The sequence below is a fragment of the Eubalaena glacialis genome, chromosome 13 (assembly GCF_028564815.1).
Source record: "Eubalaena glacialis isolate mEubGla1 chromosome 13, mEubGla1.1.hap2.+ XY, whole genome shotgun sequence".
Lineage (NCBI taxonomy): Eukaryota > Metazoa > Chordata > Mammalia > Artiodactyla > Balaenidae > Eubalaena > Eubalaena glacialis.
The window spans coordinates 30,715,014-30,731,023 of NC_083728.1; the positions used below are offsets into that span (position 1 = coordinate 30,715,014).

Sequence of the window (16,010 nt, forward strand, 5' to 3'; positions counted from 1 at the left end):
CCTGGACCAGGGATGGAACCCATGTCCCCTGCACTGGCAGGCGGATTCTTAACCACTGCGCCACCAGGGAAGTCCCACAAAAGTTATTTTTAAGATGGTTCAAAATAGAAAAAAAAGGCTTGTGTGCTGAAATAAAATGATCTCCAAAGAGCCTCATTTTGTTTAACAGCTGCATAGTATTCCATTTTATGAATATGCCATAATTTATTTAAACACGTCCCCCTCTCCCATTGATAAACATTTAGGTTATTTTCAGTCTCTTTCTATTGCAGACTATGTTTCATTGAATAACCTGTATATTGGTCACTTTAAAAGTATGGGTAAAACCCACAGCCAACATTGTCCTCAATGGTGAAAAACTGAAACCATTTCCATTAAGATCAGGAACAAGACAAGGTTGCCCACTCTCACCACTGTTATTCAACATAGTTTTGGAAGTGTTAGCCACAGCAATCAGAGAAGAAAAAGAAATAAAAGGAATCCAAATCGGAAAAGAAGAAGTAAAGCTGTCACTGTTTGCAGATGACATGATACTATACATAGAGAATCCTAAAGATGCTACCAGAAAACTACTAGAGCTAATCAATGAATTTGGTAAAGTAGCAGGATACAAAGTTAATGCACAGAAATCTCTTGCATTCCTATACACTAATGATGAAAAATCTGAAAATGAAATTAAGAAAACACTCCCATTTACCATTGCAACAAAAAGAATAAAATATCTAGGAATAAACCTACCTAAGGAGACAAAAGACCTGTATGCAGAAAATTATAAGACACTGATGAAAGAAATTAAAGATGATACAAATAGATGGAGAGATATACCATGTTCTTGGATTGGAAGAATCAACATTGTGAAAATGACTCTACTACCCAAAGCAATCTACAGATTCAATGCCATCCCTATCAAACTACCACTGGCATTTTTCACAGAACTAGAACAAAAAATTTCACAATTTGTATGGAAACACGAAAGACCCCGAATAGCCAAAGCAATCTTGAGAACGAAAAATGGAGCTGGAGGAATCAGGCTCCCTGACTTCAGACTATATTACAAAGCTACAGTAATCAAGACAGTTTGGTACTGGCACAAAAACAGAAATATAGATCAATGGAACAGGATAGAAAGCCCAGAGATAAACCCACGCACATATGGTCACCTTATCTTTGATAAAGGAGGCAAGCATATACAGTGGAGAAAAGACAGCCCCTTCAATAAGTGGTGCTGGGAAAATTGGACAGGTACCTATAAAAGTATGAAATTAGAACACTCCCTGACACCATACACAAAAATAAACTCAAAATGGATTAAAGACCTAAGTGTAAGGCCAGATACTATCAAACTCTTAGAGGAAAACATAGGCAGAACACTCTATGACATAAATCACAGCAAGATCCTTTTAGACCCAGCTCCTAGAGAAATGGAAATAAAAACACAAATAAACAAATGGGACCTAATGAAACTTAAAAGCTTTTGCACAGCAAAGGAAACCATAAACAAGACCAAAAGACAACCCTCAGAATGGGAGAAAATATTTGCAAATGAAGCAACTGACAAAGGATTAATCTCCAAGATTTACAAGCAGCTCATGCAGCTCAATAACAAAAAAACAAGCAACCCAATCCAAAAATGGGCAGAAGACCTAAATAGACATTTCTCCAAAGAAGGTATACAGATTGCCAACAGACACATGAAAGAATGCTCAACATCATTAATCATTAGAGAAATGCAAATCAAAACTACAATGAGATATCATCTCACACCGTTCAGAATGGCCATCATCAAAAAATCTAGAAACAATAAATGCTGGAGAGGGTGTGGAGAAAAGGGAACCCTCTTGCACTGTTGGTGGGAATGTAAATTGATACAGCCACTATGGAGAACAGTATGGAGGTTCCTTAAAAAGCTAAAAATAGAACTACCATACGACCCAGCAATCCCGCTACTGGACATATACCCTGAGAAAACCAGAATTCAAAAAGAGTCATGTACCAAAATGTTCATTGCAGCTCTATTTACAATAGCCAGGACATGGAAGCAACCTAAGTGTCCATCATCGGATGAATGGATAAAGAAGATGTGGCACATATATACAATGGAATATTACTCAGCCATAAAAAGAAATGAAATGGAGGTATTTGTAGTGAGGTGGATGGAGTTAGAGTCTGTCATACAGAGTGAAGTAAGTCAGAAAGAGAAAAACAAATACAGTATGCTAACACATATATATGGAATCTAAGGGGAAAAAAAAGGTCATGAAGAACTTAGTGGCAAGATGGGAATAAAGACACAGACCTACTAGAGAATGGACTTGAGGATATGGGGAGGGGGAGGGGTAAGATGTGACAGGGTGAGAGAGTGTCATGGACATATATACACTACCAAATGTAAAATAGATAGCTAGTGGGAAGCAGCCGCATAGCACAGGGAGATCAGCTCTGTGATTTGTGACCACCTAGAGGGGTAGGATAGGGAGGGTGGGAGGGAGGGAGATGCAAGAGGGAAGAGATATGGGAACATATGTATATGTATAACTGATTCACTTTGTTATAAAGCAGAAACTAACACACCATTGTAAAGCAATTATACTCCAATAAAGATGTTTTAAAAAAAAAAAAAGTATGGGTATATCTGTAAAATTCTCAAGTAGAATTGTGTCAAAGTGTTTGTGCTTTCGTAATTCTGATAAATATTTACAGATCGTATGAGAGTACTTGTTTACACAAACCCTTGCCCCAACGCAGTGTTGTTAAAGTTTTTTTATATTTGCCTATCTGACAGGTGAAAAATGATATCGCAGTATGGCTTTAATTTGGCTTTCTTTGATCATGAGTGAGTTTAAGCATTTTTTCTTATATCAGTATTTAAGAGAACTAGTTGGTTTTCTGTGAATTGTCTGTTTCATCTCTTGCTCTTTTGCCATCTCTTAATCTGTAGGAGTCCTTTATATATCGAGGAAAATAGACCTTTGTGAATGAGTTGGAAATATTTTTAAAGAGCTCATTCTTTAAAAATATGGAGGTAGCTGTTTTAGTGGAATGGTGGAAAAAGAAGCCAGATTGCCGTGGAGACAACTCTTTCTAGAAATTTGGCTGTGAAGTGGAGTAGAGAGAATGCTAGCTGGAGCATTGATATAGATTAAAAGCAGTTCTTTTCTTTGAGAAATTCTTAATTGTGTTTAAACGCTGTTATGAAAGGGCGTTAAAGCTGGGAGATGGTGTTAGAGGATCTACGGGACAAGGTTCCTAAGGGACTGAGATTCTTGGGAGGAATTGCAGAGAAGGAAGAAATTTGTAAATAAGGTGACTGGTAGCTAAGGGTGTCCCAGTCTAGTGGTTTCTCTTATCTCTGAAGTGAAGGCAAGGCCAACAGCCAAGGATATGAGAGGAGATGGTTGGAGAGGAGAGGAGGTTCTTTGAAATCACTGGAGCCTTAGAGAGAGAGCTGAGTAGGGAAATATAGAAAGATTGCAGAAAGTGTTCAGAGTTCCATTGAGGCAGAAACAGTGATCTTAACCTTATGGGTTGTTTGATTTTCTTAAGGAGCATTTAGCAGTCCAGGTGTAGCGCTGACAGTTGGATTAGTTCAGGGTTGGGGAATATTTCCCCCATGTAGGTGTAATAGAAGAACAACGTAGCAAAAGAATTTAGGATATTAGCAAGGTAGTGATTGAGCTAACACCAAGTTTTCTTGGTTGAGTAGAGAAGGACATAAAGACAGAACAGAGATATTGGAAAGAAAATTAGAGGTTCAAGGGACTGAAAGCCTGGGTGAGGTCAAAGTGCAGGTATAGTAGACATAATAGAGTGTGAACTGCAAGGGTAAGGGAGTATGGTTGGAGAGTGGGAAAGTATGATTCAGTATGAGAGCTTTTCCTGGTGCTGACAAAATCTAGAGTGCAGCCATTGTCATGACTGGCCCCAGTGGAGTGGAGGTATAAAGTCATTGGAGTTGAGGAAGTCAGGGAACTCAGACACTTGTCTGGATGTGAATTGTGGCTGTCATCTGTAAAGATGTTGAAACAAAATCTTCCAGGAGAATATCAGGACTTTGGAATGGGAAGAAAACTGTGAGCCACAATGCAGTGTCTTCAGTGACAAGTGAGTGCCAGGAAATCATAAGGCAAAAAAGCCCTCAAGAACAGGGCATATTAGAGCAGACTCCAGGAAAAATGGTTTGCATATGGCATCCTAGAGGACTGAGGAAGCCTCAACTGTACTTCCTGACTTTGCAGCTTTGGAATACTTGGAATGAAAGACTTGGAGACTGGAGGAGGGAAAGTAAGCATAGGTGTGGTTGCAGTTTAGTCAGGGTGTCAGAAGTCACAGGAATTTACCTGAGGGTCTTTATATCCTCTGGGAAGAATGAGGCCTTTACGATGGTTTTCCTGGTTGTGGTCCATGGATATACCTTGTTACTGACATGGCTCTTCTTAAATTCTGACATGCCTCTCACTCCCTAGTTTATGCATACAAATCCTCTCCAACTTGCCATCCAGTGTGCATTTGTTCTTTTCCTTGAATTCTTTCACTTCACTTTCCTCTGCAGTTTCCTTCTTTTAGTTTTGCTTCTTATATTCATGCTTTGTAGTGAAATATATTTTCTTTTTAACTTACTTTTATTGATTATTTTTATTTAGAAAAATATCATGCTTCTTATTTGAAAAATCTTGGAAATAAAATACAATATAAAGAAAATAAAAATCAAAAAATGCTATGCTAAAATGTTTATAGATTTTTCCTTCCAGTCTTACTTTCATGCATATACATTCATATACATACATAAATTTAGTTGAGATCAAATGGTATATTCAGGGTTTTTTTTTTAGTATTTATTTACTTATTTTATTATTATTTATTTGGTTGTGCCAGGTCTTAGTTGCAGCTCTCGGGCTCCTTAGTTGCAGCTCTTGGGCTCCTTAGTTGCAGCTCTCGGGCTCCTTAGTTGTGGTGTGTGAACTCAGTTGCAGCATGCATGTGAGATCTAGTTCCCTGACCAGGGATCAAACCTAGGCCCCCTGCATTCGGAGCACAGAGTCTTAACCACTGCACCACCAGGGAAGTCCCTATATTCAGTTTTGATCTGACGGGTTTTTTTAAGCTTAAAAATGATGGGCTTGTTCCACTTTCTTAAATTCTTCGAATATAGCATATCGAATAGCAACAATTATTGTCTTGAATAGCAGCGTAATACTACTGACTTTTCCCTATTTTCCCTATTTTTGGGTATTTGGATTGTTTGTATTTTTCCACTTAATGAATAGCTCCATATCATTTTAATCTGAGTTTCAGATTATTTACATATACTCAAGAATAGAACCTTGGAAATGGGTCAGAAAACAATGTGGGCACCTTTAAGATTCTTGTATAATCTTTCTGGAAAGGAGTTTGTTATTATAGGCTAATTGGTATTCCCATCAGTAGTTTGAGTTCTATTTTGAGTACCAAGGAGCACAATTGCTTGGGTCATATGGTAAGAGTATGTTTAGTTTTGTAAGAAACCACCAAACTGCCTTCCAAAGTGGCTACACCATTTTGCATTCCCACAATGAGTGAGAGTTACTGCTGCTCCGCAGAAGCACCGGGATTTGATGTAGTCAGTGTTTTGGATTTTGGGCATTCTGATAAGTGTGTAGTGGTGTCTCATTGTTTTAATTTGCAATTCCCTAATGACATATGTTGCTGAACATCTTTTCATATGCTTTTTTGCCATTTGTGTATCTTCTTTGGTGAGGTGTCTGTTCAGGTCTATTTTTTAATTGGGTTGATAGTTTTTTTATTGTTGAGTTTTAAGAGTTCTTTATTTTGGATAGCAGTCCTTTACCTGATGTGTGTTTGGCAAATATTTTCTCACAGTCTGTGGCTTGTCTTCTCATTCTCTTGACATTGTCTTTTGCAGAGCAGAAGTTTTTAATTTTGATGAAGTGCAGCTTATTGATTATTTTTTTATGGCTCTGCCTTTGGTGTTGTATCTTAAAAGTCATTGCTAAACCCAAGGTCATGTAGTTTTCTCCTATGTTATTTTCCAGGAGTCTTTTGCATTTACATCTAGGTCTGTGATTCATTTTGAGTTAATTTTTGTGAAGAGTATAAGGTCTGTGTCTAGATTTTTTTTTTTTTTTTGTATATGTATGCCGAGCTATTCCAGCACCATTTTTTTGAAAAGACTATCTTTGCTCCATTGTATTGCCTTTGCTCCTTTGTAAAAGATCCATTGACTATATTTATGTGGGTCTATATCTGGATTCTCTCTCGTGTTCCATTGGTCTATTTGTCTATTCTTTCACCAATACCACACTGCCTTGATTACTATTTGCTTTTTTATATTACTATTTGCTTTTACAGTAAGCCTCCAACTTTGCTCTCTCTGCTTAGCTAGTATTGAGCTAGCTATTCTCAGTCTTTTGCATCTCTATATAAACTTAACCAGTTGTTGATATCCACAAAATAGCTTGGTAGGATTTTGATTGAGATTGCACTGAATCTATAAACCAAGTTGGGAAGAACTGACGTCTTGACAATATTGAGTCCTCCTATCCATGAACATTGTTTATGATTGATTTCTTTTATATTTTGTAGCTTTTTTTTTTCTATTGTCAGATATTCCATTTTTACCTTTGTGATTTATTCCTTTGTGATTTCTTACATTGCATTTATGTTTAGAAAATCCTGCCTCACTCTGAACTCACATTTTCATTTATTCCCTCTTAAAATGTGTTCGTAAGCATTTAATTTTTCAGCCCATCTGGATCTTATTTTGATATATGGAATGAGGTGATGGTCTAACCCCCTCCCCGCAAATACATTGTTATTTTTCCTAAAACCATGTCCTATTGGTTTATCAAGAATAGACATGGATACATACATAATAATCAGCCTTCCAATCTGTTTTTTAACCCTTATGGAGGGAATTGTATGCTTTCCCAATTTTGGATAATGGTCGGGGGGAAGAGTGGGGAACTGGTCAAATCTTGCATGGCTGTACCTTGGGAAAGCCACTGGCTGAACCCAATTCCCTGCTAGGCATGGTTACTGGTACCAGAGGCAAACTCCTGGGATGTGCATAAACCACCTGCATTTCTCCACGCTCCCTCAGAGATTGTCATGTGCCCCTTGGAGAGGCATGTTCTGATTCCCTTGGAGAGTCACTACCATATTAAATTACCTCTAGGCTGTGAGTCTCATGAAAATGGGACCTCTGAGTGTATTGCTCCCTAATTGTTTCCCTAGTACCTAGCTTAGTATAGGGCATAGACATCTGAATGGATGAATGAGCCACTACTACCAATGGGAATGTGCCACAGCCCTCTGATATGGTTTGACGTGAAATAAAAGGTTGAGAACAGCTGTATAATGTCTGCTTTGGAGGGCAGTACGTTCATGCAGTCAACCTACCTTCTCCATACTTCTCATTCTGAAGACACTAAAGCTGCACATAGCAATTAACTGGGAAGCTTTTAAACGGATTGCTACCTACCTCTCACCCCCAGACATGTAGTCTGGCACAGGGATTTTTTTTTTGTTAAGTTCTTTGAGTGATTCTAAAGTACAGCCAAGGTGGAGAACTACTGCTCTTACTTATAGTTGTGTAAAGATTCAATTAAGTAGCTGGATTCCTGGGGAATTGTGCTTACCGGACTCCCAAAAGATCATTGGTCCTGTGTGTGCACTTTAATAGCTAGGAAGAGTTTGCCCAAAATACTCCTTTGGTGAGTAGTTTGGACATAGTTACAGTATAATGGGACCCTATCTAAAATGGCTCTCTATTTTCCAGGTCAACATGGATTCCTGTTTCCTTCTTGTTTTGCTTGGCAGTGGTCTGATACATGTTGGTGCCAACAACACTACCATAGGTAAAGTGCCATTTGATAAGACTAGTATTTGGAATAGAATTTTGGTTTTATGTTTAATGACCCAAATTTGAAGGCCTCGGTGGTACTGAAGAAAGAAAAAATATTAAAGTTTTACTTAAAAGTGATAGTAGGGCTTCCCTGGTGGCGCAGTGGTTGAGAATCTGCCTGCCAATGCAGGGCACACGGGTTCGAGCCCTGGTCTGGGAAGATCCCACATGCCGTGGAGCAACTAGGCCCATGAGCCACAATTACTGAGCCTGCGCATCTGGAGCCTGTGCTCCGCAACGAGAGGCCACGATAATGAGAGGCCCACGCACCGTGATGAAGAGTGACCCCCACTTGCCACAACTAGAGAAAGCCCTCGCACAGAAACGAAGACCCAACACAGCCATAAATAAATAAGTAAATAAAAATTAAAAAAAAAAAGTGATAGTAAAATGTCTTTGCACATCTCTGGGTTATAGTGTATGCTATGCTCAGCAGTGTTCTATATACCGTATACTACTTTAAATAAAGAGATTATGTATTCATTCCTGAAAAGTTAAAAAAAAGAAAAGAAAACGGTTGCTATTTAAGACTCATATATTGATTCTGAGGAACTAAGTAAAGAATCCAGTTTCTCCCTCCATTAGACAGTAATCCTTTGGAAGTGAGGGAAGGATTCAGCATTAAAAGAAGAGTATGTGCTACTTGGCATATACCCAGAGAAAACTGTAATTCAAAAAGATACATGCACCCATATGTTCATAGCCGCACTGTTCACAATAGCCAGAACGTGGAAACAACCTAAATGTCGATCAACAGATAAAGATGTGGTACATATATACAATGGAATACTACTCAGCCATAAAAAAGAATGAAAAAAAAAAAGAACGAATAATGCCATTTGTAGCTACATGGATACAACTAGAGATTATCATACTAAGTGAAGTAAGAAAGACAGATCCCATATGATACCATTTATATGTGGAATCTAAAATATGGCACAAATGAACCTATCTACGAAACAGAAATAGAGTCACAGACATAGAGAACAGACTTGTGGTTCCAAGGGGGAGAGGGGGAGGGAGAGGGATGGACTAGGAGTTTGGGGTTGGTAGATGCAAACTATTACATTTAGAATGGATAAAGAACAGGGTCCTACTATATAGCACAGGGAGCTATATCCAATCTCCTGGGACAAACGATAATGGAAAAGAATATTAAAAAAGAATGTATATATATGTATAACTGAGTCACTTTGCTATATAGCAGAGATTGACACAACATTGTAAATCAATTATACTTCAATTTTTTAAAAAAGATAATAAAAGAGTGTGAGTGTGTGTGTGTGTACGTGTGTGTGTGTATCTGCTCATTGGTCTCCAAGTGTTTGAGAGTGTAGTAAGGGTTTGCTGCTTTGTGCCTCATACTGTTGAGCTCTCAAATTCTTTGTGTGATGTTTTCTTGTTTTTTCGTGTTTGTAGTTTCACCTTCAGTAGGCGTTACAAGATCTACTAAAGCATCTACAGCAGAATCACTTAAAGAAGAGACCAAAACTTCAAATCCTACTTCTTCGGTAACTTCTCCTTCCTTGGCACCAACATTCAGCCCAAGCCTAACTCTGGGACCCACCTATGTAACCACTGTCAATTCTTCAGACTCTGATAATGGGACCACAAGAACAGTAAGCACCAATTCTGTAGTCACTGCAGTTTCACCAAATGGAACATGGCTTCCAGATAACCAGTTCCCAGATACCAGAACAGAACCTTGGGAGGGGAATGCCAGCACTGCAGCAACCACTCCAGAAACCTTTCCTCCTTCAGGTACTAGAGGTGGTTTCTATTTGTTCTTTCTTTTCCTCTTTGAGTTTGTTCACCCTTTTATTGTTCTTGTTTGTGTTTTCTAGCCGTAAAATTTCTTGAAATAAGTAAAATCGCCCAAGCACAAAGTAACGAAACCTAGATATAGGGGATTCTCAGGAATATCTGGTTAACACAGAGTTAAGAGGAAAGAAGATAGGGGACTTCCCCCGTGGTCCAGTGGTTAAGACTCTGCACTTCCAATGCAGGGGGCCCAGGTTCGATCCCTGGTCAGGGAACTGAGATCCTGCGTGCCATGTGGCCAAAAAAAAAAAAAAAGGAGGTAAGAAGATAGATTCTGGAGGTTATCCTGCTTTGCATGGGATCCTGGTTAGACTGGGGAGACTTAATCATGTTTAATGGTAGAGAAGAAGGTTGAAAATATAAGAGAAAGAGGAGAGCTAATTGATGATGCGAGAGACTGAAGATGAAAGGATAGTGAAACTGAGTAATAGTATTAGCCTTGAAAAGGAAGGGATCCATGGAGACCATGGGAAGGAGAAGGGATCTGGGTGTCTATAACCATTAGATAAGAGTGGAAGGCCTGTGGCCAGGAGTAGAGTTAGGAAGAGGAATTCAGGGAAACAGTTAAGTTACACTGCCAGTTTGTTCAGGGCCTCAGCCCAGCCCACTTCTCTTCTTGAATCAATCACTGGTTGAAGTGGAAGTGGCTTTGAAGATAGAATCAGAGACCTGAATCTGAGACCAGGTGGGGTAGGGCAAATTTCCGAGGACTGGAGGGGGTCCCTCAAAGGGCTTCTGTGAGTAGTAAAGGAAATAATTGTTCCCTGACAGCTATATAATTGTCATTCCTTTTCTAGCACAAATCACTGTTACTCTTCTTTGGTCTTATCCCCTTGGCTCATATTTTTTCCTTGTTAGAAGGTGAGTGCCCCAGGTGGAATCACATATGGCTCCTGGGGGGCATATTTACTGAATTGAATCTCATTTGCTGATGACATCTTTTAGCTAGACCTTACAACTCAGACCCTGCACCTGCCAGCTTTAATCCCATATTTTCTACTATAAAGGTTATGCAGCATTTGCAGTTAAGAGCACAATCTGCTGAGCCACACTACTTGATTTTGAATCCTAACTCTGCCATACACTAGCTGTGTGACAATAGGCAAGTCTGTTTAACCTCTTTACCTCAGTTTCTTCATCAGTATATAAGAATGAATGATGATGATAGTACTTCCTTCATAAAGGAGCTGTTAGGATTAAACAAGTTAATATGGGTAAAACATTTATAATGGGGCCTACATATGGTAAGCACTAATTTTAAGTGTTAGGCATCGTACTACGAGTTTTATAGAAGTAATTCCTGTGAAGTATCCTATGGATCCTATTAAGTAGGTTCTATTTTATGTTTTATAGGTAAAGGAGTTTTACAGTGTTTTTCAAAGCACAGGTCATGACCGATTCTTGAAATCAGTTTAGTGAGCCACCACAAATTTGTGTGTGTGTGGATGGTCCTCTTCCATTTTTATTCTTTTCATGTTACATATATTATTTTGTAAAACTTTTGTTCCAGCTATACACAAACACATACTGAGTAATGGTGTAAAAATGTATTTCTTTCTGTAAATTATGGCCATTGCTTAGAGAGGAAAAGCAAAATAACTTGTACAAGCTGAAGTAGTAAATGGAAAAGGTGAGACTGTCACTGACTGTCTTCACGGCCTATGTTCTTCTATTCTGTACTGTCTTTCATTTAACAATTCTGTGAGATGACCAGGAGTAATTATCTCTTTTTAGTAGTTGCTGGATGTAAGACCTTAGAGGTTAAATAATTTGCCTTAGATGTGAAAGCTGTCAAGGAGCAAGTAAGACCTATTTCTCACTTCTGTGGTCTCTCCACACTGCTGTTAGGGAATCGAGTTTTATATAATCCGCTGTAGGTCCAAATTATGCCATAGCTGAGAAACCAGTTACTATACAGTTAACACATTTCATGTCTCAGAGGAGGCTGAGACTGCCTTTCACTAGTGGCTCTTATACAAGATCAGTAAAAGGAAAACTTTATGGTACATCAGGTGTTACAGCCTGAAACCCCACATCCGCCGTGTCACCACCATTTTATCAATCCTTCCATAATTGTTACATCGTAACTTTTGGTAAAATCAGTATTTGAGGGGCTTCCCTGATGGCGCAGTGGTTAAGAATCCGCCTGCCAATGCAGGGGACATGGGTTCGAGCCCTGGTCCAGGAAGATCCCACATGCCGCGGAGCAACTAAGCCCGTGCGCCACAACTACTGAGCCTGTGCTCTAGAGCCCGCAAGCCACAACTACTGAGCCCACGTGCCACAACTACTGAAGCCCGCACACCTAGAGCCCATGCTCTGCAACAAGAGAAGCCACAACAATGAGAAGCCCGTGCACCACAACGAAGAGTATCCCCCACTCACCGCAACTAAAGAAAGCTCGTGCGCAGCAACGAAGACCCAACACAGCCATAAATAAATAAATAAATAAATAAATAAATTTTAAAAAAATCACTATTTGATGTTTTATATTACTATGACTATGTAATACTATTCCATGCTGAGCTGTGATGTGATTATTTTTTCTTTCTTGTACAATTTTTTTCTGGATTTAATAATTACATTTTATTTTTTGCTATTGGAAGCCACTTCTTCCCAAACTTTCCATAGCCTTGTAATACAGTTAGTTTTCCATAAAGTCAGACCTATTAGATAATCTGTTTATTTCTTTTTTACCTAGAGATCATCCTCCTGAGTCCTCCATTGTCATTGTCTTATTGAAGCCTAGGGTGTTTTTTTTTTTTTTTTTTGAAGCCTAGGTTTTTTCTGATCACTAGGGCTGCTACTCAAGTGTCAGCCTGGGATTTCCCTTCTCTATCATTCTGGGAATTTCCTTTGCTGCTTCCTGGCTTCCATATTGTCTTCTTTCATGGATTACCCCATCACTTGGTAGAACATATCCTCCAGTAGCTTCCTGAGAAAGGGGTCCATGGGAGGTAAATTGCATGAGGAATTACATGTCTAAAAATATCTTTAGGGGTGTGTATAGATTTTGAGGAGATATTTTTTTTCCCTAGAATTTTTAAAGCATTGTCCTAACTGACTTCTAATTCCCAGGCTTGGAGAATTCTACTGCTATCTTGATTCCTAATTGTTTGTGTGTCTTTAAAGATCTTCTCTTCATCATTGGTGCCCTGAAATCTCATAGAAATGGGTCTTGATGTGGGTCTTTTTCTTTCATTAATTATTTTGGGATAGGAGCTTTGGAACTTTCGTCCTTCAGTTCTGGAAATTTTTCTTGTATTGGTTCAAAAATGTTCTTCCCTCTTCCATTTTCTCTGTTCTGTTCGTCTAAAATCCTTATTATTTGAATATTGGACATATCCTGAATTAATTCTTTAATCTTAATTTTTCTTTCCTATTGACCTTTGCTTTGAGTTTGTTTTTCACTTTTCTAAAATAGCAAGTGTGTGTATATATATATATATACACACACACACACATACATACCTTTTTTCTTCCATTTATAACACAGATAACAAATGTACTGTCTACATTTCTACACATTACTTTTTTCAGTTAGCCTATCATACTTTTTCTATATTATAGTAAGGGGCTACCTCATTGTATGGCTTTACCTTGATGTATTTATCCAGTCTGCCCTATTAGCCAATGTTAAGGTTGGGTTTTTTTTTTTTTAATTAATTAATTAATCTATTTATTTATTTTGGGCTGCGTTGGGTCTTCGTTGCTGCGTGCAGGCTTTCTCTAGTTGCCGTGAGCAGGGGCTACTCTTCATTGTGGTGCACGGGCTTCTCATTGCGATGGTTTCTCTTGTTGCGGAGCATGGGGTGTAGGCGCACGGGCTTTAGTAGTTGTGGCTCGTGGGCTTTAGAGCGCAGGCTCGGTAGTTGTGGCGCACGGGCTTAGTTGCTCCGTGGCATGGGGGATCTTCCCAGACGAGGGATCGAACCCGTGTCCCCTGCATTGGCAGGTGGATTCTTAACCACTGCGCCACCAGGGAAGTCCCCCCACTGTTTTAATGACTGTAACTTTATAAAATACTTAATGTCTGATAAGATGAGTCATCCCTTGTTAATCTTATTTTTCAGAATTTTGCTAGCAATTCTTGATTATATTTCTTCATAAGTGTTATATAATCAACTTGTATAGCTGGAAAAAAGTTTTTATAGATCATGTTAAGTTTATAGATTAACAGGGACAATTGATATTTTTAATTCTTCCTATCCAAGAATGCAGCGTATTCCATTTGCTGAAGTCTTTTATTTTGTATTTCTTGGAAGTGTTTTAAAATTTTCACCACTAGTGTTGCACGTGTTTTGTTCAGCTTATTTCTACATATTTCGAAGGTTTTTCTTTTTGTTTTGTTGTTTTTGTTTTTTGTTAGTATAGGTGGAATATGGTATCTTCTAACTGGTTGCTGTTGGGGCTATGAAACCTATTTTTTTTTAATTGAGGTACAATTGACATATAATACTGTTTTAGTTTTAGCTGTACAACATAAGGCCATTGATTTTTGTACATACAATATATTTTATACTGATCATCTTAATTAATTTCCTTTGTGTTTGACATAATTTTCTTCAATTATCATAAGTTTTCAAATCATCTCATCTGCAAATATCTCTTTTTAAATTTCCAAATTTTTAGATCTCTTTTCTTCTGTTTAAATGAATTGGTGAATACCTCTAGAACAAAGTTAGGAAATAATAGTAAAAGTAGATAACCTTGTTTTGTACTTGACTCTAAGGAGGATGATCTCAGTCGTTTTTCATTAAACATGGTGTTGACTCTTGCGTTGAGATAAACATATTTATCGTGTTCAGGATTTATTGACTCATTCCTGTTTTAAAGAGTACTTATGTCAAGAAGCGGTGTTAAATTTTGCCAGTTGCCAGCTCAGCATCAATGAGCAAGATCAGTATGGGTTTTTTTCTTTTTTTATCATATGCTTCGGTGAATCATATTAATTGATTTTCTAATTTTGAACTATTTACATTCCAGCAAAAATAGCTCCACTTGGTCTTGTATTTTTCTTGAATGAACTGTTGCAATTTATTTGATATTATTTTATTTCGAATTTTTTCATTGATATTTTAAGTTATTTCTTTTGTTGTTAAAGATTTAATTTTTTATTTATTTTTGGCTGCGTTGGGTCTTTGTTGATGCACGTGGGCCTTCTCTAGTTGTGGAGAGCAGGGACTGCTCTTCGTTGCGGTGCACGGGCTTCTTCTCGTGGTGGCTTCTCTTGATGCGGAGCACAGGCTCTAGGTATGCGAGCTTCAGTAGTTGTGGCATGTGGGCTATAGAGCTCAGGCTCAGTAGTTGTGGCGTGCGGGCTTAGTTGCTCCACATCATGCGGGATCTTCCCGAACCAGGGATCGAACCCGTGTCCCCTGCATTGGCAGGTGGATTCTTAGCCACTGCACCACCAGGGAAGTCCCTCTAAGTTATTTCTAAATGAGATTGGTATATGTGTTTCCTTTGTATGCATGCTATTTTTGATAAGTTTTGTTTGTCAGTGTTTTGTTTTGCTTCATAGAAAGAATTGAAGTTTACCTAGAAAATTTTGCATTTCATTTAGATTTTCAAAATTATTCAAATAGATTTGAGGAAAAGTCATCCCTTAGGGTTAATTTCTTACATAGCTGTGACTATTTCTTATTTTATATATTTAAGTCCTTTTTCCTATTTAGGTTGACTAACCATTTATCTGTTTCATGGTTTGTTGCTTTTTTCTTCTAAAGAACCTGCTATTGTATATTTATTAGTTCTGTCATTTTTCAGTTTTTTATTTCATTAATTTCTTTTATTCTTATTTTTTCTGCTTTTCTTAGATTTATTTTGTGCTTTTTCTATCTTCCTGGATTGAATGCTTCATTTGTTTATTTTTATTCTTAATTAATATGTATTTAATGCTATGAATTTTTTATAAGCACAGCTTTAGGCATATCCTATAAGTGTTCCTGTAGGTAGTTATATTAGTTAGGGAGTGGTCTAAGCTACTCTGACAAAGACATACCAAAATTCATTGACCACTTAAGTCACTTAAGACACAGACGTGTCTTTCTCTCCCCTTTCACATTCCAGAAGTAGACAGGGGGGCTTTGCCTCATCAGAGACCAAATTCCTTTTTTCTTGTGCCTCTGGTCCTGACAGTTGCCCTCATCTGCTTGGTCAAGAGATGGCTCTCATCACTGGGTTCTGGTTCCAGCCCCTGGGAAGGAGCAACAGAGGAAATAGTTACAAACAATTTCTTTTCCAAAGGGTGTGACCCAGAAGTTACTCTCATTGCTTTTGTTCACAT

General features: G+C 38.2%; 1 protein-coding gene across 4 annotated transcripts in view; it reads left to right on the forward strand.

Annotated features, from left to right (window-relative positions):
* PTPRA (protein tyrosine phosphatase receptor type A) overlaps positions 1–16,010 on the forward strand; it is a 188,025-nt gene that overhangs the window by 107,760 nt on the left and 64,255 nt on the right. For 3 of the 4 annotated variants that reach the window (XM_061210014.1, XM_061210013.1, XM_061210015.1), the window contains 2 exons: positions 7,775–7,853; positions 9,320–9,661. In XM_061210014.1, the coding sequence (XP_061065997.1) occupies positions 7,781–7,853; positions 9,320–9,661 (415 nt within the window). In that variant the 5' untranslated portion in view covers positions 7,775–7,780. Of the gene's footprint in view, positions 1–7,774; positions 7,854–9,319; positions 9,662–16,010 lie in introns of those variants that run through there. The other variant, XM_061210016.1, reaches the window with a different exon arrangement.